This window comes from Triplophysa rosa, linkage group LG1 (genome assembly GCF_024868665.1).
Source record: "Triplophysa rosa linkage group LG1, Trosa_1v2, whole genome shotgun sequence".
In the NCBI taxonomy this organism is placed as follows: Eukaryota; Metazoa; Chordata; class Actinopteri; order Cypriniformes; family Nemacheilidae; genus Triplophysa; species Triplophysa rosa.
In genome coordinates, this window is record NC_079890.1 from 34,998,174 (window position 1) to 35,025,214 (window position 27,041).

General features: G+C 37.0%; 2 protein-coding genes across 4 annotated transcripts in view; one reads left to right on the forward strand and one right to left on the reverse strand.

The window, feature by feature from the left end:
- rap1gds1 (RAP1, GTP-GDP dissociation stimulator 1) overlaps positions 1–5,239 on the forward strand; it is a 32,824-nt gene extending 27,585 nt beyond the window's left edge. Inside the window, exons 13-15 of one of the 2 annotated variants that reach the window (XM_057341704.1) lie at positions 767–893; positions 1,344–1,472; positions 2,936–5,239. In XM_057341704.1, coding sequence (XP_057197687.1) covers positions 767–893; positions 1,344–1,472; positions 2,936–3,063 — 384 coding nt within the window. In that variant the 3' untranslated portion in view covers positions 3,064–5,239. The remainder of the gene's footprint in view (positions 1–766; positions 894–1,343; positions 1,473–2,935) is intronic. The other variant, XM_057341714.1, reaches the window with a different exon arrangement.
- A 649-nt stretch (positions 5,240–5,888) lies between these two features.
- tspan5a (tetraspanin 5a) lies at positions 5,889–26,438 on the reverse strand. Of its 2 annotated transcripts, XM_057337469.1 has the most exons (11): positions 26,095–26,438; positions 16,963–17,013; positions 16,531–16,677; positions 13,216–13,386; positions 11,893–12,018; positions 11,296–11,343; positions 9,970–10,086; positions 9,814–9,875; positions 8,730–8,823; positions 7,012–7,054; positions 5,889–6,906 (listed from the first exon to the last, which is right to left on the reverse strand). In XM_057337469.1, the coding sequence occupies exons 1-9, from the start codon at positions 26,176–26,178 to the stop codon at positions 8,751–8,753; spliced, it is 879 nt and encodes a 292-aa protein (XP_057193452.1). In that variant the 5' UTR covers positions 26,179–26,438; the 3' UTR covers positions 5,889–6,906; positions 7,012–7,054; positions 8,730–8,750. The 2 variants fall into 2 exon arrangements, with proteins under 2 accessions (XP_057193452.1, XP_057193460.1); XM_057337477.1 differs by lacking the exon at positions 8,730–8,823 and having other exon boundaries at positions 26,095–26,437.
- Between the last annotated feature and the right edge of the window lie 603 nt (positions 26,439–27,041).

The window sequence follows — 27,041 nt, forward strand, 5'->3', positions numbered from 1 at the left end:
TACTGTACAAATTACTCTCTACAAAAAGTACTTAGTTACTTATTACTAATTACTTTCTATATCCTACATCAACCATGATTAGTTAAGTGATTCAAGGATAGACATGAAAGGGCTCTTTTAATTCATTCAAATAAATAATATTAAAGTACATAAAGTACTCTTATTAACTGACCAAAGTATTACAAATGTGAGAATTATACATTAAAGCACAGATTTTAAAGTTAGACTTTGAATTTTGATGTCAATTCCACTATTGCACACACATATATTACACGAAGTATTTAGTTTAATTACATCAAAAGTAACTAATTAAATTAGAGAAAAAATAAGAGTAATCCCTTACTTTACTTTTTCAAGTGAAAGTAATTAAATTACAGTAACTAATTACTTAGTAACTAGTAAAGTACTCTTGTTTCAAGATATGCAGGAAGAAGATGTTTCAAGATATGCAGGATGCTTATAATTACTTAGTAACTAGTTACACCCAACACTGGTCATACTGCAAATCTTTACGAAGATATCATCTTAATCTGGCATGTCGCGACTAAACAAGCAATGAACTAAAGTCACTTGGTATCTGTTTCTGTGCGGTCACCCTGTTTGGCCACGCCCACTGGGGAATCTCATTGGTTCAGTCTTGCCCCTCATGCAGTACCTGACTAGTTGATTTTATAAAATACGGGTTTTGCGGTTTGTCATTGGAGCCATTTAGTCGGTCACCGATTTGCATTTCTGCAAGGTTCTGACTGCTTTTGTTTCCGAACAGGACGTGGTCCGAACAGTCACACAAGGTGGAGGGGTTAAGCATTTGGTAACCATGGCAACAAGTGAACACATGATCATGCAGAATGAAGCTCTGGTGGCCTTGGGAGTCACCGCAGCTCTTGACCTTGGTAAAACATGAAAGACGTTGTGTAGATTTTTTTGAGGCGATGATTCATGCGTGTATTTGCATTCAATGCTTGGGAATGCTTTTCTTATAAAATGAATAACAAAATGTGGGCTGGTTTATTCGAGTTCATCCTTTTAAAATGTTCAGTGTCCGTAGCATTTTGGTGAGGTGGATAGTCTGATACTTGAAGAATAAGTTTGTCTAAAACGTTTGCATAGAATGTGAGCCGTAGTATTATTAAAGTGGGCACCCTGGATGCATCCTTTTTCAACGATATTGAAGATGTTTCAAGATATGCAGGATGCTTGTTTTTTTTAAACAAAATATTCGTCTAGAACTTGAAGCATTTAAGCCTTTAGTGAGACACTTCCAAATTTCTGTTCGTGTTGTATTTTAAGCTAATTGAGATCATTTTGCCAGCTCAGTCATTCGTCCATCATTTTGATTTCAGACTGTGCAGAAAAGGATTTTGTTGGATTCAACGTGGTGCAGGTTCTCCACAAACTGCTGACAGATGAGCGCAGCGCACCAGAGATCAAATACAACTCTATGATTCTCATCTGTTCTGTCATGGGATCAGGTGAGTCTCTATAATGCATTGGGAAGGTAAGACTTAATGAAGGTTAGAGGAATAACGCCTGTTTCACACCGCATGCGTATGCAACGCACACTGCGCTGCCTGGGTACCACAGTACAACAATGCAATTTTGCATTACGTTATTTTAAATACATCAATGAGCAAAATATCTTACAGAACGTCATCAACAAGCTTATTTTATGTAGATTGTTTCATTTAGATTGGTTTTATTCGCCCGTTTCATGCACTTTTAGATCCACATTGTACAAGTTATAAATAAAAAGCCATCTTGCTTTGAAGGATACGGTTCGAGTCACTAAAGGGTTTACTCACCATAGGAAAGAGTGATTGACTTCTGATGCGATCGCTTTTCTCCCACACATACGCAATATAAGCATAACATTTAAGATATACTTGTATTATAAATCCTTTGAATGTGCTGTTGTGGCTTTGGCCAAAAAACTCCTGACAAAGTGTTTTTGGAAGTCACTTACGCGTATGGTATGAATTCTCTCATCTGTTAACATGGGCGCCGAAAAAATTACGCACTGGTTACGCGTGCGGTGTGAAACAGGCGTAAGGCCCCCCAAATACACAAAGGCCCCCATATTTTTTGTCATGGTTGTAAAAAAAGAATGAATAGAATTTATATAAAAATATGAAGTGAAATCTCTAAACATTTATTACCAGTTTGGAAGGGTTTCTGGGTGTCTTGTGAAATAAAAATGAGAACAACATTTGCAAATCATATTCTAGTAAAAGCAAGGTGATATAAAATGTTTTTTACAAATATATTATTTTTATATATATTTAAATATTATATTTAAATACAGATGCAGAAAAAATTAAGAGCCAATTTAATAAATAATTTTAAGTTTTTTTTCTGAACTTATTTATACTGTAGGTATGAGTTTAAGTAAAATTATAATTATATTATGTTTCATTCTGTGAACTAACAATATTTCTTCTAAGTTTCAAATAAAAATATTGTTTCTATTTGCATTTATTTGCATTAAAAAAGATGCTCTATATTTTTTTAGACCTCAAATACTGCTAAGAAAAAAGTTCATATTCACTTTTAAGCAATACAATAGTGGTTTTTGTACATGTATTTAAAAAGTACACATTTTTTTTTATGCGATAACCTGGATTTTTATCACAGTTTTCATGTGTCTTGTCATACTGTCAGTCTTACACATTGCTGTTGGATGACTTTGTCACTATTGAGGTTGGATTTTGTTGAAATTACAATACATCTAGAAATGCTGATTAAATTAAAATTTGGAATGGAATTTTTTGTGCAGCTGTGTATATATATATATATATTTATTTTTATATATTTACTCCATTCTATGGCCCCTGCAATACTGCTACAGCCCACTGGGGGAGCCACAACCCACAGATTATAAGCGCTGCTCTAAAGTGATGAAATGAACACATTTTCTACTTTTCTTCTCTCATCTCAGAACCTCTTCATAAAGAAGTGCAGAGCTTGGCCTTCATCGACGTGGTCTCCGGTCTACGCTCGCATGAGAACAAGACGGTGGCCCACCAGGCCTCACTCACAGAGCAGCGGCTAACAGCACAGAGCTAAAAGACTTTCACTCCATCTCCAGCCTGTCTGCCTGCCTCCCATCCGCACAAACACGCGTGCACACACACACCATCTCTCTCATTGTCATGTGCCAAGCTGTTGTCCACGCTGCATTCCCTGCTCCAGGCCCTCGCCTCCACCCTCGCTCCAAACATACAGAGACGCATTACCCAAGGGCGGCCATACTTTAGAGACGACCTTCTGCAATAGATTCATACCTGAATGGAAAATATTTAAGACCATAGCTGTGATGAACAAAAACACGACGCTATAAATCAAGTAAAAAATGAAATGTTGGCTGTGAAAATAGTGCAGTTGAGCTTGTAAGATCTTACATACCAACGAACTTGTGCATGTTTTTTTAACTGTCCGGTTAATTGATGTATCTGTGTACCATTCAAGCCATGCCCATATGATAACTGACTCCGCCTCCTCGCTTTATACTTTCCTTATACATTTAAGAATAGAGATCAAAATGTGTTTGTACTGTATAAGAGACCTCTGGACCGGTGGGGATCCTTTCATATTTGGCCTCCAGGTCCTCTTCGTGATTCATATCTATGCCGAAAAGAGCTCATTCCATATCAGATTCATTAGTCTGTTGTATTTACAAAAATAGATCATAGGGATGTATGAACAAGTAATGTGTCTTGGTACCAAGGACTAAGGCTTACGTGTTTTGCCTGACATCCTCAGAAGCAAGATTTTTATAACTTTTTCTCCTAAGTGAAGTCAATAGAAGTGACATTATTAAAACAGTTTAACTAACCTAAAACATACATTCCTGATCTGGAAGTGACTAGCATGACTGCCAATATGTCTTTAGCTGGGCCGTCATTGGTGGATGCTGGGGGGCTGGATACCACTTGGTGCCCCCTATGGCCCTCTGTGGCATTGCTGTTTTATTGGGTCTGGACGGAAGATAAAAAAATATTTGGCTGGGTCCTGTTAACTTTAGCAATGTCTGGGTTTGCTAAACACAAGTGTGTTGCTGATGTGTAAGGGCTGGCACGGGTTTTTGTGTGTACATGTGTGTACCTGAGACATCGTGGGAAATAAACTTCAGATACCGGCTGTAACGCTGAGCGGAGTATCTGAGTAATAATAGAATAGAATAAGAAAACACTCTTTGTGAATGTTTGATGCTGTGGTACAGCTTTCATTTTGCATGTCGGTCCGCCTTCCCACGTTGTCCAGTATCTTAGAAACATGCATCTCCCTGCATGTCTGATACTGTGAACATCACTGTTATGTGCCCATTTTATGTCAGTTAATACATTCTTATTATATTTGTACCCTTGAGGAACCACATGGCAATCCAGTATATCTAAAGTAACAACCTTACGAATATAAACCGAAGTTATTGTTGTAAATGTCATTGACGAATTGTACATTTGAAAGATTTAAAGTTATTAAAACAATTGCTGGTGACAATTCTTTATTGCCTTGATTTGTCAGCTATATACCTTTAATGCGTGCTTATTATAGTGGAAATTGTACAGCCGCGGAAAGAGGCCATTTCACATTTTTATTTAATCCGCATTTCTAGATGTCTTTTGGCCAGTCCAGTTCAGTTTTTCAGTCTGTTGAATTTCAACAAAATCAAACCTGTTGTATTGCATAAAAGTGAACATGAACTTGTTTTCTTTGCAGTACTTGAGGTCTGAAAAAATACACAGCATCTTTTCTGTTATTTTGACCCGTTTCTCCAGTTTTCATTTTCTGCAAATAAATGCAAATAGAAACAATATTTTCAGTTGGCATTTGGGACAAGTATCGTTAGTAGTTCACAGAATAAAACAAAAATGATCATTTGACCTAAACACACACCTAAATAGTCAATTCAGAGAAACAGAAAATAATTTTTAAATGGTCTCAAAAAAATGTATCTTGCTGTATATATATTTTAGAGCTCATTATATGTTGAAAAACATTTGCTATTTCTAGATTTCTAACAACTCAGAAGAACAAATTAGTGAACAGAATGAACTCAAACTTTTTTAAATTGTATACTATAAACCTTTAGACTGAATGAAAACTGTGATGTCTTATTTCATTTGTATCAGCAGGTGAATGAATAATAAAATAATAATCCAAAGTGGATTAAAGCAGCAGTGGAAAGTGATGCATTATGGGTAAGTCAAAATTGATCAATGTCAGGACGAATGATGAAGTAGTATAAACTAGCCCTGACATTATTTTTTTTACATCTGAACTTATTGTAAAGCCCCCTGCAACATTAAATATCTTCACTTACAAAAAGGTTTGTGTCCCATTATTAGTATACAGTTTATATACACTTCTTATGTATTTCTCAAAAACAAAATTAAACATAGGCTAGTTGTGAACGAAGTGTACGTTTATCACCGTTACACTTAAAGCATAATTAAGGACACTTTTATGTACTAAAAAGTGGACTTGGCTTACAGGTATACTTGAATTGTACCTAATTTTTGTAAGGGTTAACTACTATAATACTGTTTAAAAAGTTCGTGAAGTGTGTACAAAGTGCAATGTTTGCCTATTTTGAGAGCTCAATTGCTGTTCTATTCTGTATAGAGAATTTTCATTGACATCTGTAGGTGCTCCTGAGGTTTTGTTTAAAGTTATGTAATTATATTCATTTCAATTAAAGCTCTCTTTATCCCTTTAAATATTTAAAGGATTTTGAGGTTAACACACAACAGAAAAACTTTCTCACATCAATGTTAAAAAAAAATATTTCTTCTTGCTGGAGCAACAAGCAGATTCATGGCATGATGCTTAAATAACTGGCAACACAGCAAAACTGTTCATATTTAACACACACGTAAGACACCTTTAGATTTATAAAACCTGTTTATTTGATCTTAAGACCAAATATTCACTCCCCACTTATAAGCATTAATATAGGTTTAAGTTCTCAAAACATTTACAAATGCACTGCATCAGAACGACCTTTCCAGAAAATAAAGACAAAGAATATTTTAAAAGCTGTTTAGTGATGTACAATTACATACAAGTGCCATTTAGTGCATTATAGAACGCTATACCATACAGCTGTGTTGGTATCGTAAAAGTGCTAAAATAACACTGATATTTGCAACAAACTTTACATTACAATTAGTTCATCACATACAAATACTGTTATGGTGAATTTTTAGAAACAAGAAATTTGTGGGTGAAAAACAAATGTAACATTTTTGAGGGCCTCTGACTACTATTTAACAGAAATATAACTTTGATAAATTCCTGACTATGCCTTTGCCCTAATATTACCTCAAAACAGAATGAGTTTCTTCAAATCTATATGCTTATCCCAGTGCATTAACTGCAAAGAGCAAAATCTAATATGTTACTTGAGTGCAGGTTGGTAGAGATCTAAATAAACTAAAAAATAATATGAAGAGTTTGGTTCCAAAATGAGATAACTCCGTTTTTAACATTTTTCAAAAAACATGTTTTTATCATGTTATCATGTGTTTTATTGTGTTAGTTAGCTGTATTTTTTAAGTTATTATGGCTTAAATCAAAACAAACCAACTGCAGTTTGATTGATATTACTTGGAATGCACAATAAAAAAAACTTGATTTTTGAAGTTATTTCATTTTGCAACCAAACTCTTCATATCATGAGACACATTTTGCCAAATGTGACAGATCTCATAGACCCTCAGATACACTTACACACCTACACATTCGGATACACAGATACGTTCCCACAATTATAACACATATCGACACATGAAACGCTCTAGAAAAAATATTTACAGATGGTGCAAATGAAATCCACGCCCACTCGTGATCCAGTGCACTTGGCATCTTGTGTTCCTCAGCTGCTACGTTTAACATGCTGGCATAGATCTGTTCACAGAGATAAAAAATCACAATGTCCAACTGAATCATTACGCTTTCTATTATATGAAACTGAGAAATCGATGAATATATCTTATCTTTTGGTATTATTACCTGTGAGTGTCTGAATGACTAGCTGCCACTTCACGTGAACAAACTGCATTAGACAAGAGATGACGAATATAAATATAAAACAAAACTCAAACATCACATTCTATTATGTAAGGCCAAAATCAGAAAATAGTCTGGGTTAAAAAGTTTAGAAACACTAATCTACAGTGTGGTTGTACTAGGGCCGGGTGAACACAGCTGATGTGTGATGGAATGAAGGGTTGAGCGACCAGCTGGCATGTCAGGGTTATTATGAGGGATGCGGTGAATACTGCAGACGCAGAATACACAAAACAGCAAGTCTGAGAACTAAACAGCGCTAGAAGTGTGAAAGAGCAAGAGGAAGGGTTAAGAAGACAATGCCATTCGTTGTGACATCTCTGGTCTGAAATTGCGAGGTTAAGCATCATACAACTATAGGACAAGTTTTTTCCTTCATTACGGTCATAAAATATATATGAATTTATTTTCATTATTGGCTTGGGACATAGCGTATAAAGAAAGTCCAGTCATATAAAGATCTATACCGATCAGCAGCCAATCGCTAAATTGTCACATGGTGCCAATTTAAAGGATAAGATTAACTTTCAGAAAACAATTATGTTATCATTAAAAAAGCCAAGTGAAAAAACGTCTGACTAACAATTAAATGTATATATGAAGAGTTCATTTGCAAAAACAGATAACATTATTTTTGTTTCGAGTTTTTATTACTTAATCAAAACACCCCAACTGCAGTTTGATTGATAGTACTTGGAATGCACAATAAAAAAACATGATTTTGGAAACATTTTCCAAACTGAGTTTTTGCAAATGAACTTTTTGTATCATGATGATAGTATTAACTATACCTACTTATATTTAGGATATGATCTACAATAATAATATAATGATGTCTTGTCTATATAGTCTCCATTGTTTTGCATTACATTGAGTGTTTGGGGGAATATTGTATTAAAGTATATAATCACATAATTTAAAAAAACAGTCCCAAAATTTGGCGTCACATTCTTTAAGACTTTTTAAAGCGAACCTTTTGCCTCTCTGTCGGCATGTTTAAAACATGAAATTTCAGGGTGTTGTACTGATCGCACTTGTGTATTATTACGTTTGATGAAGGTTAAATGACGTATAAAACACTGACGTTTCGTGCAAATTCCCAACGGTTCAACTTAAAAAGCATTACTATAAGCTTACCATTGCAAACCAGGGTAAGGTAAAGAGAAAGTTTCTAAAACTGATTTTGAAATATCTGCCCCTGACAATTTTCTTCAATACACTGTGATGGTTTTTGGAATGTGAAATGCTCCCGCCACCTTACAGCGTTAAATGCAGAAAGTGTGATGCCTACATAGATGATGTTGTAATCTATTCACATAACTGGGAAGAACATCTGAGCAACCTTGAGCAAGTCTTCAGTCGTCTAGCTGATGCTTCATCGACCCAGAGAAATGTGCATTTGCTAATGCTGTTGTAACTTATCATGGCAAGAAAGTGGGCCATTGACAAAAATGGACCCTTATGACAAATGTGTTTATGAGTAACTGATCCGATGAATTAGTAATGTATGCCTCGACCTTACATGAATGATTACTGTCATGGGAGGAAGACATTGAGAGAATGTTCTCCCAACGGAGGAAAAACAGACTCGAGTTTATCTATTCTAGAAGAAAACACAGAGACCAGAGACAAAACAAGCAGGCATACACTTTCACACCCACCGCGCCGGGCGAGCGTCTCCCTCAAGAGTACACTGAGGCTTTCTTGCTTGAGTGAGGCGGGGGGCGGTGGACGATGTAAGAGGGGGGCGGCACCCTGATGAAAGCATGAGGGAGGAGAAGTGAAGTCGTGAGGTGAGCTGGTGTGGTTATGATCATAGAGGGCGGAGCAGAGGGGGTCGGCAGGGGTGTCATGAGATATAAACCCTCAAAGATGTGAGGAACCAAAAAGAAACGGTTTTAACTAGGGTCTATTAAAGCATTATGCTTAACTGTAAAATAAAACCGTAATTTTACAAAAAAAAATCTGTTTTTACATACTGTAAAAAATGTCAAATTACAGAAAAATACCACAAATTTACAATAAAATCATGAAAAACATGTTTATTTTACTGTTATTTTACAGTATTTTACAAGTTCTGCTTTTTACTTTTTTTACAGTAATATTGTGTTCAATTAGTAGAGCATTACACTGAAAGCACTGAAAGTCACTTTGGACAAAAGCGTCCGCTAAAAGTAAATGTAATAATATGTATTATATCTGCACTTTTTAGACGCTGCATAATACAATAAAACAAATCGATTTGTCTAGACGTTTTAAACCTAAATGCGAGAGCATGAGCAACTTTGATACGTCAGCCTGTTTTCTGCGGCTTCCACAAGATGGCACTTCTCAAAAATTGAGAAAAACATTACGCTGAGCAAGATTGGGTATAATAATGCTCTAAATAACATTTTATTAATAAAACAAATGAACCCTTTTGAAAGCTGAAGCATAAATGCATGAGATGAAAAATCTAGCGGAGTTGGATGTGTTGAGATCACACATGTAGAATGCTATTTTTATGGGATACCTCTCGCTTTATCATTTATTTTTATGTACAGTAATATGGTTTAACTATAAGCCCAGTATAACAAACATATTGGCCAGCACTTTGAGAAGCTCTAACATGTAGTGTGAATGAAGATGTTAATAGCACACTGCGGTGTTATCAGTAAGCACTGAGGTGACATGGACAAACTGTGTGCCGTTACATCATGCGAACGTGCAGATAAAGAACGTGTGAATGAGTTTGTATTTTCTTACCAGCTGGCTCTCACGGCTTCGATATCGCTCACTAAATTCTGAGCAAGGCATATTCCAAATATCTGTGAACATGTATTATCATTTTTAATGAAGGGAAACAATAATTGATCAAATGACCCATGATCGGTGATCAACAGCAGATCAGAGTGAGCTTACCTGTAGCAGTGCTATACCTATAAAGATTCCAGCCACTACTGTCAGATTGTCATGCAACCACCTCTCAAACTGTGGTACACAGCCTTTGAGATGAATGAACATCTTTTGCTCGGCATCCTAATGAAGGAACAAATGTTTCAAATCAGGACCATTTTCTTTTATATACAGTTCTGGAAAAAATTAAGAGACTGTGTATTTAGTCCAAATGTGTATTTAATCCGCATTTCTACATGTATTGTGACCATTCCAGTCCAGTGTGTTAAATTCGAAAAGAAAAAATCTAACCTCAGCAGTGACATAAAGTCCAACAAAAATGTGAAAGACTGAGAGCATTAAAAGATGCATGAAATCTGGGATTATTAAAAATGATGTTTTTACAGGATTTTAGGTTTGAAAACATTGCATCTTTTTATTGATTTATTTATTAAAATAATGCAAATTATAAAACTATTTTTATTCGGAATGTCTGAAAAACTGCAAATTATGCAGTGGTTTAATCATTTTTAACAAATTAATTTAAATGGTAAAGCTACATGATAAAGATGCAAATGATCACTTGCAAGACTAATGGCTGGAATACACTACAAGACAAGTTTTTAAACTAGACATCATTTTCGAAAGCCTCAGATAGAAACACACTAACTGATCAAATCTGCAGACTGGCACAGACTTTCTGCAACAAGTCCAGACTGAAAATCTGGGCAAAATCTGAGCAAAAGTCTTGTAGTGTATAGCCTTAAATAAGAAAAAAAGTGACTTTTGAATGAAGGACATAAGATCTTGTTGAATTAAGACTTTAGTTGAAATTTTATGTTTGCCCTATTAAAATGATTACAGTAGAAAAAAATAAGATGGATGTGCGTTAGAACCCACACCAGCAGACTACGTGACAGCTTCTTTCCCCTTAAACTCTTGTCTCCCGCAATCTACTCATCAGCACTGCACTTTTTCCCCACTAGCATGCACAACCACTAAGAACTCTAACACAGCCATACCAATTTATACACCGTCTTACTGTAATACCACAATACGTACCAATCACTGTACACTACGCACATTGTGTGTACATTTGTTGCTGTGTAGTTACATGTAAATGATGTGTCATTCGTTATACTATGGTTAAACACTTGTACAGAAATGTTTATTGTGTAAATGTGTACAGGAAAATGTCTATTGTAAAGTATTGTAATTCTTTGTTACTTGTAATCTACAATTCTGTCTCATATCTGTCATACTGCCATGTTGGTTGGAAGTTTTTCACCCACTGTTGCACTTGTGTATATGGTTGAGTGACAATAAAGGGATTGGATTTGATTTGCTACGCACCGATTTAGCTCGAACGTCATAACCACACTGTCTGTTGATAACATCCTCCTGGAAAAAAGGATGATTTACGCAGATGATTAATAGAAAACAGTCACACATCATCTTAAAGCAAACATGTTATCTGCCAAGAAAAAGTTCCAGCGTGAACTAGAAATAGCAGAAATGGCAAAAGCTGAAGGAATGCTGGTTCATTTTAAGAAGCAGTCAGCAATAGACTTTCCTTCATGCTATCTCACTTCATTCATAGAGGACTCATAATTTAAGCATTTAACGTCATCAGATGTTTATTTGTTATGAGTTAATAGCTCATAACATGTTATTTTAACTCAGCGCACGTAGGCCAGATCCTGTTTTAAATTCTCCCTTCCGTTGTTCTACGTATTGGTTCCTTAAAAACACTTTCCTCCCTTGCTTTCAGTGTCGCTCTTAAATCATCACTATAGTGGCATGCAAATGAGGTCAAGAAAAGAACTGCTTGATATTTTACCAAGATATACCACCATATTCATGTACCATGTTTTACATTCACGTATTACAATGGTACATGTGGAAAAATATAGTATTGCCGTGGTCATGTTTGAACGAACAGTATTTTACCGCTGGGTCTTTGGTGCAACAGGAGAAGGGCACGCCACATTTTTCTCGACTGGGGTTGGTGTCTGTGCAGTTAAAATACATGTTGAGGTTCCAGTCGTCTGCTCCAAATGCTCCACAGCATTCCCACTGCCAGGGAATAAATAGAACCAGGACTGAATCGGCATTACATCGTTAAATTTGTAATATGACAATAGCGATATGAATATAACAGTCCGCTTACAAACGGACATTTTTTTCAGTTAGTTTCATCAAAATTTGCAATGATCCTATGTCGTCTATATATTTCATTATTTCTTTGTTGTCACTTTGTTCTGTATTAATATGCGTTTAATGTAAAAGTGCTTTGCAACAACGCAAAATTGAAATTAGACGGAATTTCCACATTTCTATACTGTTTTCCTCTTTACTGCCTGTACTAATACGTATTTACTGTGAAGCTGCTTTGCAATAATGCAAATTCGTGAAAAGCACTATAGAAGTAAAACTATATTGAATTTGAATCATGAATTAAAAATAAACAACATATTTGAAGTGTTTTTATATTTATATATTAGTATTATTTATTTATTTTATTTATATATGTATCATATTAACTTGCATACAAAAGGTATTATTACATTGATATTTATTGTAAAGACTAAAATTAAATGTAAGTGCTGTAAAAGTATCGTTTGCAATAGTATGAAATACAATTCTGAAAGTAAATTCATAGAAAAAAAGCAACAGACTGTATGTGGTTGATACACATTAATGTAAAGAAAACCCAGAAAAAAAACATTACATCATGCTATTACATCAGCATTTGATGTTTAAATTTAGTATTTTGTTGTGTCTTTCCTATTGTGCAAGGTCAGCAGAGAAAACAAACATGACAGTGTCTGAATAACTCTGCGGATAATGGCTTCTTGCTCTTTTCCTAATAATCACACATTTTTTGTTCATGTCACGAGATATTGATTCAAAACAGTTTTTTAAATTCTCAGTTTGGCAATTTGCTATTCTAAAATAATTCTTTAAGATTAAAAACTGTGAAACCTAAATTGACAAAGATCTCATTAAGCACCTGGTGTGTGTTGACAGTGAATAGGAAGCTAATCATATAGAAACAGGCTGTGTTGCTATAAAAACTATACGTGTACTGTATGTCTGTGGTTTTATGTTTTGTGTTTTCTGTGCACATACACACACAATAATTTTTCTTTTCGCTTGATATTCTAATGTATTTGTGTCTCTAAGCGTTTAATCTGAAAATGATTCTTACACCATGAAATGAAACCCATGGCATGAAATACAAAACATGTTTATTTGTGATATGATGCTCACATATTCCTGAGTGAAGTCGATGAGGTTCTGCAGATCAATGTCGTCCCTGTAGGCGCGTATGTTGTTGTTGATGAAAAAGTTGAGCTGATCTTTAATCCAGTCTTTAAAGACAAAGGCCAAGACACCGGCAGTCAACTCCAGAAAGAAGATGATCCCTAAAAACACAGAAAACTGGGAGAGCGACAAACACCAATCATTGAGGATGAGTACACCTTCTCGGTAACGCTAGACAAAGTTGCTCCACTACGTTTAAAGAAGATTAAAAATGGCAGCCCCACACCGTGGTATAATGAACACACTCAGGCTCTAAAGAAAGCGGCCCGAAAAATGGAGCGCAACTTTAAGAAAACTAAATTAGAGGTATTTCGTACAGCATGGAAGGATAGTATTCGAAAATACAGGAAAGCCCTAATAACTTCTAGATCCGCCTACTTTTCATCACTAATAGAAGAAAACCAGCACAACCCTAGGTTTTTATTTAACACGGTGGCTAAATTAACAAAAAATAAATCGTCAGTGACTTCTGATCCTGTATATCAGCATAGCAGTGATGAATTTATGAACTACTTCACATATAAAATCCAAGATATTAGAGAAAAAATTATAACAATGCAATCAGAAGTGAAACCCGCTGAACAAACTAACTACAGCGCCCTTAAGGAGAAAATGCAATTATTTTATACCGTAGATCAAGATGAGCTGTCTAAAATTATTAGATCATCTAAATCAACAACATGCATACTAGACCCTATACCTACAAATCTACTGAAAGAGATGCTCCCAGAAATTATAGATCCTCTTCTTGGTATTATTAACTCATCTCTGACATTAGGACATGTGCCTAAAGCATATAAGGTGGCTGTTATAAGGCCCCTTGTCAAAAAACCCCAACTCGACCCTAGAGAACTAAGGAACTACAGGCCTATATCGAATCTACCTTTCATATCTAAAGTTCTGGAAAAAGTAGTTTCAACTCAATTATGCTCCTTCCTCCAAAGGAATGACATCAATGAAGAATTCCAGTCTGGATTTAGAGCATGTCACAGTACAGAGACTGCTTTGATCAGAGTTACAAATGATCTGCTATTGGCGTCTGACCGAGGTTGTATCTCGTTATTGGTGCTGCTAGACCTTAGTGCTGCATTCGATACCATTGACCACAGCACACTCCTACATAGACTCGAAAATTATGTCGGCATTAAGGGAATAGCTTTGAAATGGTTTAAATCTTATTTATCCGACCGTTTTCAATTTGTAGCAATAAACAATGAGGTGTCACGCAAATCGCAAGTCCAGTACGGTGTACCACAGGGCTCAGTCTTAGGGCCTCTGCTCTTCGCATTATACATGCTACCTCTAGGAGATATAATAAAGCGACACGGAGTTAGCTTTCACTGTTATGCTGATGATACTCAACTTTATATTTCCTCGAAGCCTCATGAAACACAGCAGTTCCATCGAATAATGGAATGCATAGTCGATATAAAAAACTGGATGAGTAACAACTTTTTATTACTGAACTCGGACAAAACGGAAGTGTTACTTATTGGACCGAAAACTGCTATAAGTAACAACCAAGAATACTGTTTAACTATTGACGGATGTTCCATAAAACCCTCGTCGTCAGCAAAGAATCTTGGCGTTCTATTCGATAGTAATCTGTCATTTGAGAGCCACGTCGCCAACACCTGTAAAATTGCGTTTTTCCATTTTAAGAATATATCTAAACTACGTCATATGCTGTCAATCTCAGATGCAGAGAAGTTAATTCATGCATTCATGACATCAAGACTAGATTACTGTAATGCACTGTTAGGTGGTTGCCCTGCAGGCTTATTACAAAAACTCCAATTGGTCCAAAACGCGGCAGCTCGAGTTCTTACACGTACAAAAAAGTATGAACATATTAGCCCGGTTCTGTCAACCTTGCACTGGTTACCTATAAAGCATCGCGTTAACTTTAAAATCTTGCTTATTACCTATAAAGCCTTACATGGTTTAGCTCCTCAGTACTTGAATGAACTCCTTTTGTATTACAGTCCTTCACGTGCATTACGCTCTCAGGCGTCCTGTCAGTTGGTAATACCTAGAATTTCAAAATCAAGTGCAGGTGGTAGATCCTTTTCCTATCTAGCGCCTAAACTTTGGAATAGTCTTCCCTGCACTGTCCGGGAGGCAGACACACTCTGTCAGTTTAAATCTAGACTAAAGACGCATCTTTTTAATCTTGCATACACTACTCTTCCATAATATAAATCTTCAGAGGGTTTAGGCTGCATTAGTTAGATCAACCGGAACCAAAAACACAACTGATGTACTTGTTGCATCAAAGAGTACAGAACAGTACTCTACTCTCAGCCAGTCTTGTCTCATTGTTCCAAGGTTACCACAGCGAGCAGGATGCAGTTCATGGCCTGACCTGATGGTAGAGCGGAGAATGGGAAGTGGGGACCTGACAAGAGCTGAGATGATAGAGCTGGATAAAGAAGGACGCGGTCTCTTGACATGTCTTCACCACAAAACTTCAAATGCTATTAGATTATTAATGATAATCTTAAACTATAATTTATTTTATTATTAAGTTTATTTATTTTATTTAGCCTTGTTGTGCAAGTTCTCTGGAGCTTGTGCAGAGGCAGCAGCTTTTGCCAGAGGGGAACTGGAATCCCCTGGTTGGGCCTGGGTTCTCCTGAGGTTTTTTTTCTCGATTAGAGTTTTGGGTTCCTCGCCACCGTTTGCATACTGTTTTTGCACTATCTGCCTGACCGGGGGGGCTGCTTTAGAATTTTAAAGTTTTACTTAATTAATATTGCATATAGGAATTTATTATCTGTTATATTTGACCTGTGCTTCTCTCTCCTTTATCCTAAATGTGTGCTCTCACTGAGCGTGTGTGTGTGTGCGTACTTGTCTGTGTACGTACGTGTGTGTGTGTGTGTGTGTTGTGTGTGTGTGCGTGCGCATCCGTGTGTGTGTGTGTCTCTGTGTCTGTGTGTGTTGGTGCGTGTGCGTGTTGTGTGTGGGTGTGTCTGTCTTCTGTGTTTCAACCTTTTCTTGTTTTTGCAGGTACAACTTTGATTGTTTTGCTTGTAGTCAATGTGTCTCATGTGCAGCTGCTTTGTAACAATGAAAATTGTAAAAGCGCTATATAAATAAAGTTGAGTTGAGTTGAGTAAATTATGAGAATTTTCATTTTGAGCCTGCGATACTTTATACTGTATCAGTGCTCTGTCTCAGTTCAGCATCATCTTTGTCCTACTCCTGGATAAAAGTCTTACTCTTTAAATGTAGAACTTTAAAGCTTTAAACACGTACAAATTTGAGCAGTAAGGTGTTTTCCCTCAGGGCTCCGATACAGCCGGCAAAACCCAGGATGAACATCACACCTCCTACCACCAGAAACAACCACACTGGATCAAATCCGCCCAGATCAGTGATGGAGGAGATGTTAGAGAGAACTCCCTGAGGACAAGAAAGAGAGAGCTCATGGCGCTTGCAACGCCAAGGTCATGGGTTCGATCCCAGGGGATTGCACATACTCTGATAGAAATGTATAGTATAATGCAATGTAAGCCGCTTTGGATAAAAGCGTCTGCCAAATGCATAAATGTAAATTACAGAAGGCACTAATCTGCAAATATTTTATAGTTTTCACTTACTGTAAAGAACATTCAACGGCTCGGCTTCACGCTTCACTTACATAATAAGCGGACTGGAAATAAGGTTATGCCTAATGTTTTCTCTCACCTTCTCACTCCATGCCCACAATCCAATTCCCAGGAACGCCACTCCCAGCAACTACAAAACAAGAGCAATGTTAATGAATAAACTGAAATAATGTTGATATACACACATTCTTTAAAAAGGATTTTTTCTATTTGAGCCGACGAGTCTTGGCTATTGCTTTTTTAAGTCATGTTTAGAATACTGTACGCTCTAAAAACTGCTGGGTTGTTTCAAACAAGCGTTGGGTGAAAAAAGGAAAAAACCCAACCCATTTGACCTATCGCTTATGAGACTCTCTTAAAAATAAATGTGCCAAAAATGGTTCTTTACAGCAATGCTATAGGGGAATAATTTTGAGTTCCCCAAAGAGCATTTCAGTCTAAAGAACCATTTCCTACATTTTGTAAAGCAGTTTTGTTAAAGGGGTCATATGACACGGCTAAAACAAATATTATCGTTTGTTTTAGATGTAATGCAATGTGTAAACAAGATTTAAGGTTCAAAAACGCTGTATTTTCCACATACCGTGCATGTTTGTATCTCCTCTTTGCCCCGCCTCTCTGAAACGAGCAGATTTTTTACAAAGCTCATCGCTCTGAAAAGCGAGGTGTGCTGTGATTGGCCAGTTAACCAGTGCGTAGTGATTGGTGGAATACTGCAAGCGTGTGAAGGAAATGTAACGCCTCTTACCATATTGGGAACATCAGGTTCCAAAGCAATTGTACTGACAGGTACGCCCACCTTACTTGTGTATACATTTTGGAGGTCTTTATACCACGAACTGACGTAGATTTGTGGGGGTCTGGTTACATTTTTACATGTCTAATACATGCGTGGGCAACTTATAACGCACCACAGACACAGAAAAACACGTATTCGCGCCATATGACCCCTTTAAACCTTAGGAACCTTTTGTATGGGAATAAACACGTGGCACTAAGAGTTTAAAAGAAACTGTGCAGGTTTGAGAAAACGGCTGGAATAACTGAGAAACATCAGTCAGAGCTCAACAAAGGATACCCAAAGTATTAAAAGTTGTATTGTACTTCATATTACAAAACAAAACCAATTCCATTATATTTCCAAGAAGACGAAGGATTTATCTCTGTGAAAACTCTTCTGGGTCTCTGTGTCAGTAAACAGGAATGCAATTCTTTATCTGAGTCTATCAGCAGATAAACCAAGAATGCTATTTACATTCACTCCCTAGTATGACAACTAAATAGTGAATATCAGAAAAAAAACATGGAAAGTACAGTAAGTCAGATTTACTCATCTTAACCGAACAGCAAGTCATCATTATCAGAAGTCTCAAATTTTGCACTCTTTAATAATTTCAACAGTGTTTTGTGCGCTTGTGTTGCACTCTGACATAGTTTCTGACTTCTGCTCTTCCTCCCATGAGACTTATGTCCTCATTTACTGGAATGTCAAATTGACCTTAATGTTCCGAAATTCTTCAGAAAAAGAGAAATATCAATGTTAAATTTACAATATAGTGTAGCCTTGATGGCCTTATTGTTTTTTATAAATTCCTACATATACACAGACATATAAAGCCCAGAAAAAATTAAGAGACCATTCCAACTGTTTGTTTAATCAGCATTTCTGGATGTATTGTGGTCATTCCAGTCCAGTGTCTGTCGAATTTTAACAAAATCAAAAAGGAGTGACAAAGTCATCCAACAGCAATGTGAAAGACTGACAGCATGACAAGACTCAGCAGAGTGTGAATGTTGAATTTGCAGGGCAATGGCACAGCTTTACATAAAATATTGCAATCCACACAACATAATGGTAGACATATATAGAAGTTCAAAATAGAACAAATTATTTTACTTTCACATCTGTGAAATGACAGTCTTTGTGGTTTATCTACAGCCAAGGGTAATATAGCAAACGGCCCGAAGAACACCCAACATTCCAAAGCAAATGAAAGTGAAGTTGAGCAACCCTAAAGCTTGGATAGTGACCAGCCTTGGAATATTATTGAGCCACTTTCGGGTGTTTTGGAGAAGCGAGTCAGGACACTGGCCACTGTTCTACAACAAAATTCCCTCTGTCATCTTGTGTATGTCATTTCTAAGATGAATTGATGCTATATTGGGAGCAAACGGAACAACCCACTTAATAATTATTGTGATGTAACCACTGTCTCATAAAGGGCTCATCGGATGAAAATCTGACTTTTTCTGCGTTTAAGTGCTACAATCGGGTCCCCGGTGCATCTACTAACTCAGAAAACGTGAAAAACAAGAACCCAGTAAGTTTGTTTTGGTGTGCCTTTCCCTGCAAGCATGTGAGAAATCGAGCCGTTCAGATTTCGCTCCTGTTGTGAAGTAGAGGGAGGCTCTTATTATACTACTACTACTACTACTACTACTACATTTTTTTATAGGCGCCTTACTGACACTCAAGGACACCATACAGGAACAATCAATAATAATAATCATCATTAAGAACAGTTAAGACAGTCTACAACAGATATAAAATCACAGAAAAGCCTGCCTAAAAAATATGTTTTAAGACGAGATTTAAAAACACAAAGACTTTCGCTACTCTTAACGTCCTGCGGTAACGAGTTCCAGAGGTGAGGAGCTGCATAACTAAAAGCTCGAGAACCCATGGTAGTACGAGTTCGAGGAAGAACAAGGTTAAGTGCGAGGATGACCTGAGAGTGCGAGTTGGAGTGTAGTTGTGTAGGAGTTCTGCTAGATACGGAGGAGCCAAGTTGTTTAATGCTTTATAGACAAGAAGTAGGATTTTGAAATTAACTCGATGGTTAACCGGAAGCCAATGTAGATGTTGTAATGAGGGAGTAATATGCTCAGTTATAGGGGTCCGACAGATGATTCGTGCGGCAGAGTTCTGGACCAACTGTAATTTGTGGAGGAGCTTTGACGGCAGACCGTACAGGAGAGAGTTACAGTAGTCGATACTCGAAGTGACTAATGCATGAACCAATGTCGCTGTACTCTCTGCTGTAAGAGCCAGGCGAAGAAAGTTTATATTTCGTAGGTGGAAGTATGCAGAGCGAACTACCCTATTTATGTGTGGTTCAAATGACAGGGTGCTATCAAAGATGACACCTAGGGTCTTGTCCTGGGATGAAACAGACACTGGTAAATCGTCACAGATCATTGAAGGAGATTTCGGCTTAATCATAGTGGTTTTCGAACCAACGGGAAAAATTTCCATTTTGCTGCTATTCAATTTAAGAAAACTGGATGTAAACCACCTTTTAATCTCAGCTACACATTCTGAGAGAATAGGTGGAGGGAAGTTTGAAGCGGGTTTAGCAGACAGATAAAGCTTAGTGTCATCAGCATAGCAGTGGAATTGAATTCCATGTTTCCTAAAAATACTACCTAGGGGAATTAAATAAATAATAAATAAGAGCGGACCCAAAGCTGAGCCCTGCGGGACCCCGGTAGTGACGTAGGATGGTTTTGAAGTAAACTGTTTCAACTGTACAAACTGGGTACGGTCCGTGAGGTAGGATCTAAACCATAATAGGGCGGTTCCCAGGATTCCAATGGATTTAAGTCTATCCAATAAAATACTGTGCGAGATTGTGTCGAATGCTGCACTCAAATCAAGCAAAATAAGTATGGATAGAAGTCCTGAGTCAGCAGCTAAGAGTAGGTCATTAGAGATCTTAACCAGCGCGGTTTCCACACTGTGATGTGGACAGAAAACTGACTGAAATTGCTCATACAGACTATTATTGGAGAGATGGTCATGTAGCTGAGCTGCAAAACCTCTTTCCAATGTTTTGGACGAAAATGGTAAGTTTGAAATGGGCCGGAAGTTATCATAGTTACCAGGTCTCAGTCAGACAAAGAAAATCGAATTTACGGTCCATAAGTAAGTCGCAGACTATAGGGACCTTGTTCGACAGTGATAATTTATCATTTATAACATTATAATGTTACCGCCCCTTAATTTACACAATTCCACCCATGGCCCTGCCGCCTTTGTTGTTTTCACAAGCAACAGCGGTGTACGTGACGCCATGGCTAAAGTTCGTGGACAACTTGCAAAATGTAATGTAGTTGGCTGCACAGACAAACACAAGTCTTTGCTTAGAGTCCCAACCTCGGAAGAGACGAGACAGGAGTGGATTTATTTTATTTTTAGTGGAAATCCCTCAGAAACCATAAGTAAAAACCTGCTTGTTTACGCGATTCACTTCAAGCCATGGTGCTTTATCAGCCTGGGACAGTACAAGCAGGATTAATTTCTAAATTGTTCCTCAAGAGGGATCGAGACCAACTGAACGAGACAAAGCTGCCGATGTGAGTAATATTTATCAACAGTCTGAATTGACATAAATGTATCGTATATATAGGAGGATAACGTTAGCATATGATAGCGAACGGAGCTAAGTCAGTCACGGGCTAAATAGAACATTCAAAGCCAGTGTTAAACTTACTCTATATTTATATGTTATTTGGCAAATGGGCACTTGGAGTTTAGCTGTATGTATGTTAATACATTATGTGCGTTAATATGTTTAGCTGCGGCAAGCTGTCACTATTGTTTTGCTAATGAACAGTGGCGAACACTGTGGTTAGTTTCGCTTTAAACGTCTCAAATCATTTTTCCTTGGGCTAAAAAAAATGTCACAGCAAACAGAGCATACTAGTTATGCTCTCACGTTGTGTGTGTATAACTTGTGAATGACAAGCACTAAAATCCACGTAATTCCTTTGAGATCTGCAGGTGCACATTCCGTCAATTTTAGGCAAGCATACACGCACAACGTGAGCGCATTACTAGGATGCGCTGTTTGCTGTGACTGATTTTTTAGTCTCAGGACGAATGATTTGAGACGTTTAAAACGAAACTAACCGCAGAGGAGTTCAGGAAACATCATTTAGCTAAACCATTGCCATGGCAGTACTACACGTGTGTTGACACGTTGGATGGAAGGGGGGTGGGGTTCGCTGTAACTCATTATCATATAAAGAGACATACACCAAAACGGGTTGCTGTGAGCATAGCTGTTTTTGACCATGCAAAAAGGGTTTTGTTTACACAGCCATTGAGTGTTTTTAAGCAAAATATGTTCCAGACATTTCATGAAGACCCTAATAAATCATACCAACTTGTTGAAAGTGCTCGTACGATGTGTCCTTTAAAGAATCATGAACGAAGTATCCAAAAAGAATCAGCTGGTCACGTGTGTTATGTCCAGTTCCCTTCAAAACATATTGTTGAAGCTATACAAAGAGGAAGTTACAAAGGAACTAAACTATTTCATTTGTTATTGCTTTTTAATATGAACTGTGCATTTCAGAGAGGCCAAGGACCCTTTGTCAGATCACGCTGCATGTCTCAAGCCAGCGTAGGCTTGGAAAACCTCCACAACTCAAAACAACATTCACAGCGTTTTACTCTAAATAAGCCCTTTTGTCTCTTATAATCCTCAATCTTTTTATTTGCAGTGCCCGCGATTACGTCTCACACAAGAGTTCTTGTGTGCATGGAATACTTGGGGCAACAGAACTGTGATTGTGGGTCCAGCGTCCCCCACATACTTCTCTTTACTAAAAAAAGTTCTTAGCAACTTCACACTAAGCACATTTATTAAATGAATAGCGGTCGGACGAGATATTCTGGAAAATATAAAATCAATGCTGGTCTTGTGCTGGTCTAGCTGGTGGACGAGCATGAAACCTTAGCATCCCAAGCTGGGGACCGACATCTAAATCACAAAATCGTTAAGATGATTTTCATTGCATTATAACTTATTTTGTTTCATTTGAGAGAAAAAAGAATAAAAGGAATTTACAAGGGCAATGCATACGATTTCAAATGACAGTAAATATCTAATTTATAACAGCACTGTAATTTGAAGTAATTTTGGATTTTTGGATTTATTAATTTGATCTCTATTCATTTCAATAGAGGGAGAGACCATGAAGGACAATTTAGTTTCTTGATAAGTAGTTGTATGGCATACAAAGCATATACAACAGCCTCTTTTCGCATTTGTGTGTCAAAGTAATTGGGACAATTTCTAGCTTAATTGAAACCAAGGTCTGAATATATCCGAAAATATAAATGCACAACCTTTATAGTTAGATGTGTTCTTATGCATAATTCCTGACATCACCCGCAAAGACGTAATGAAAAAAAAAACTTGAACTTGAATCTCTTGAAGGTAAAGGAAATTACGTAAGCCTTAGAAACCCTGTATGGCCAGGAAAATGTCAAGCAGAAACAAAGAAGTGCTTTGACTTAATGAACAAGCTAGCAGAGCCTGAATCACTCTCAATTTGGAAATTCACACTCGAATCTGAGCGTGCATTGACAGGGAAATAATTTGAGATGTGTTAGTTAGTACAATAATTGCTGATACTACACATACACTATATATATAGAGTATATGTGCCTATCCTCCTTGTAAATATGTGCCATTTTACTTGTCTTCATACATGCATTTTACTTTTAGCACTTCTTAATAAGTGACATTACTGAATAATTTGTTCGCGAATTGATTATGTAAACAGTGATGATGTGCTTTTCTTCATATATGCTTAATAAACTCTCTGTTTGCTGCTACAACGCAAATAAATTATGAAATGAAACATCATATGGGTGTGAACATAACTGGAAATGACCCAAACATTCCCATTTTAGTGTGGTGTGTCATGTCCAGAGTGTTCCTTAAACTAATGCAATTTCACTGATGAAAAGTAATTTTGCTTTAATAACGATAAACAACAAGTTCAATCGAATAAAAAATGCAATAAACTGGATCAAAACCATTAAAAATATGTGAGAAGCTTGATGGCAGTTACCAGAGCCGATCCTTCCTAAACGCAAACTACGCAAGTTGAGTGGGGCCCCTGCACCACCAGGGGGCCTCCTTGAGTACGGAATCAAAAACACTATATAAAGTAAACAAGACGCAGATTCAACTTTCTGTCTTCGGAGTGTTCTGTTACAAACTGTACAGGAATCATTTGGAAATTTCCTTTTTAATACTTTTACTTTAAGTACTGTACTGTGACATCATGCAGTGCACGCACGTGATGATTTGCGCATAATGTTATGATGCGTCTTTACATATGGCCATGGCTTCAAAACGAAGCTATCCGTCTGTAGCGGAAAAACGGCAACAACGTGAAGCAAAAGAACAAGGCGGCATGTGTTTTTCCAAATTATGCAAGTAGGCCTACAGATTTACAAATTCAGTATATGTCCACTGGCATACAGTTGGTTTGACTGTGGACGTTCAATATTCGTGAATTTAGGGACGTCTCCAAAGTTACATACACATTAATATTCTAACTTCAATAGCATTTACAGGAATGACTTACAGTCACAAAACCAGCTGTACAATCGCAGCTAAAATGCAAACCACTGTATTTTGTTTGCCCGTGATAATATGTAATTTTGTGTCATCACATTTAGAGAATAGCATAATTGAGTTGTTTTCGTATGCTTAGCTTTCTTGAGTAAACTATATTTATCATGTTTTATTTTTGTTAATCACTCATTCCAGAGCCATGTGTTACTTTAGGTAAAGGATTATTTACATGTGAATTAAAATGTTATTTTAATTTTATACTTAATTGTTCTTACTGTCAGTTTAAGGTTTTTTGTCGTTCAGTTTTAATTCATTTAAGTGTGTTGATTGATTTGTTATTTTTATTTCTTATAGTTTACAGTTATGCTTATCTAATTTTAACTATTATGACAAGGGCCCCTCACAAAGGTTTGCATAGGGCCCCCAGACGTATAGGATCGGCACTGGCAGTTCCTTATAAATCATAACACTACAGTACACACAGTTGCCAGTTCACGACTCCAGCTGTGATGCTCTGTAGTAAACGACCAATAAAGCAATGCATTACGCATTACTTCACAATGTGAAATGAACGTGGCTTAAAGATATATTTAACTATATATAAAGAGGTAACGCTTTAGATTACGCCCCGCAATGTACTGCATAATTAAACAGAATTTACAGCGTAACTAATTGTAACAATAATGTACATCTAGTACATATCTGTAGGTAAAGGGGAACAATTGCAAAGTTTGGGGAATAAAGACATCAGAAAAATAAAAAAAACATTTATACTAAGTATTTTAAAACTAAGGGGTAAGTATTTTAATATAACGTGGTATGCATTACCTTCAGTATGCTATACAACAGTCTTAGGGTGAACACACACTACATTTTTGTAATTACAATGTACCCATAAATAAGCTACTGTGGACATTAATTAAGTACATGGTTCTTATTTCATTATTATAGCAAACGTAAAATAAGGGGAAATGATGTGTTCCGTTTTTGTGCAAAGCAAAACAGCAAGAATGAAGCACGCAGACTGTCTGTCAACTGTAAATTTGACTTTTGACCTTACGATTAATTTTATTTGATTGACTTTAGGACTGTTTGTCACAAATCATTTCTTTTAATTATGAGTTATTTTAATGAGTTTTAATGTGTAACGTGCGAAATCAACGTTGACATTTTGAGACTACTGTATAACCAATTTCAAGAGCAGTTTGATTTGGATGTTTATATGGCATGCAGTTCCCTCATAAATATATATGTTCAATTTTCCCAACTCTTGCCCCTTTATTCCCCAAATTTTACATATTGTTCCCCTTTATCTACAGATATGTACTGTAGAGGTACATTATTGTTACAATTAGTTACGCTGTAAATCCTGTTTAATTATGCAGTACATTGCGGGCCGTAATCTAAAGCGTTACCTATAAAGATATGACATTTCATTGCGTAAAAATTCAAGGAAGTCGTCTCTGTCACTTTGGTGATTACTACACGACCCATACGTGTAGAGCACATAGCGCTGTTCGGAGGTCCAGATGCATTATTGCTCAATGCATTTACAGCGAGAAAGCCGATTAGCTATCTGTAGAGCGCACTTGACCAGGCTGCTGTCATGAACATCTGAGATTAAAAAAAACACTTCTTCATATGCAAGGAGAGCGCGTTTTTACAGTTCAACGCTCAACAGTCGTAAAATAATAAAACAATTATTTAATCGACAAAACCGCATTGCAAACTAACGAACAAAGGATTTGAATGTAACGCGCGGATTACGCGAGCGAAATGCCCCCTATCCACATGCAATAACTATTGTGAACAAAGACGTACGGTGCTCTTACCCAAAATAGAATGTTAAATCCAAATATAAAATATTTGATGCAGCAGCTGACTTCTTGACCCTTGAAATGCTTTCCTGACATCATGTTTGGGACACAAATAAAACGCGAAGCAGGTTGATTATTCCGTTCTTAGAACATGGACGGCAAACTATCCTGGTAATGGTATTATCCACATAAAGGCAACATAATGGCAACTTCACCAGCGCAACTAAATGGCATAAAACGATACGCGGAGCCGTCTGTCACGTAAAATAGAGCTGACGGTTTTATTGCAAAGCTCGAAATAACGACCCCTTTGAGTTCGCGTCGGTTTTTTCTACGTTTGGCCAAAGATTACATATACTAACAAGATGCCGCAGTTCTATTGCTTTGAATGATAGTAACGTGCAACGCTTCAGAGAAGGAAGTCCAGTAAAAACAACCAATCATCAATCGAGATGTAGTGACGTCAACCTGTACGCATGCGTAGTAGCTGGATCAAACGGGAAAATGTGTTTATTTCAGAAATCTGAGTTTACGAAACATAATTGATCCTATAGTAGATGTAAAATTTAATATTTGATCTGAAATATGCTGGTTTCTTGTGACTTTAGTTGGCGAGTTTAGAGATATCTGTCTTTCTCTATTCAAGTAGATAGGACTTGGTCTCCTATGACTGAGCAACTGTGCAAATATGGCCGCAGTGTGGGAGGACATCCATAAAGGGACTTCGACTTGACATGGCTGCTTCTGATTGACAGCGCTGGGAACCAATCAGCAGTTGCGTCCACACTGGGCTCACACCAAACGCGTAAAAATTACATACAAAGTCAATTCAAAGACGAGTATTGACGCGAACGGTCAATCTCGTTTTCCGCGAAGGTTGAAAATAACTGTCAGCTCACGCGAAAATTCCCGCGAGTAATAAAGAGCGTGGAACCCAGCATCTTTCCCCACCACAATACCCC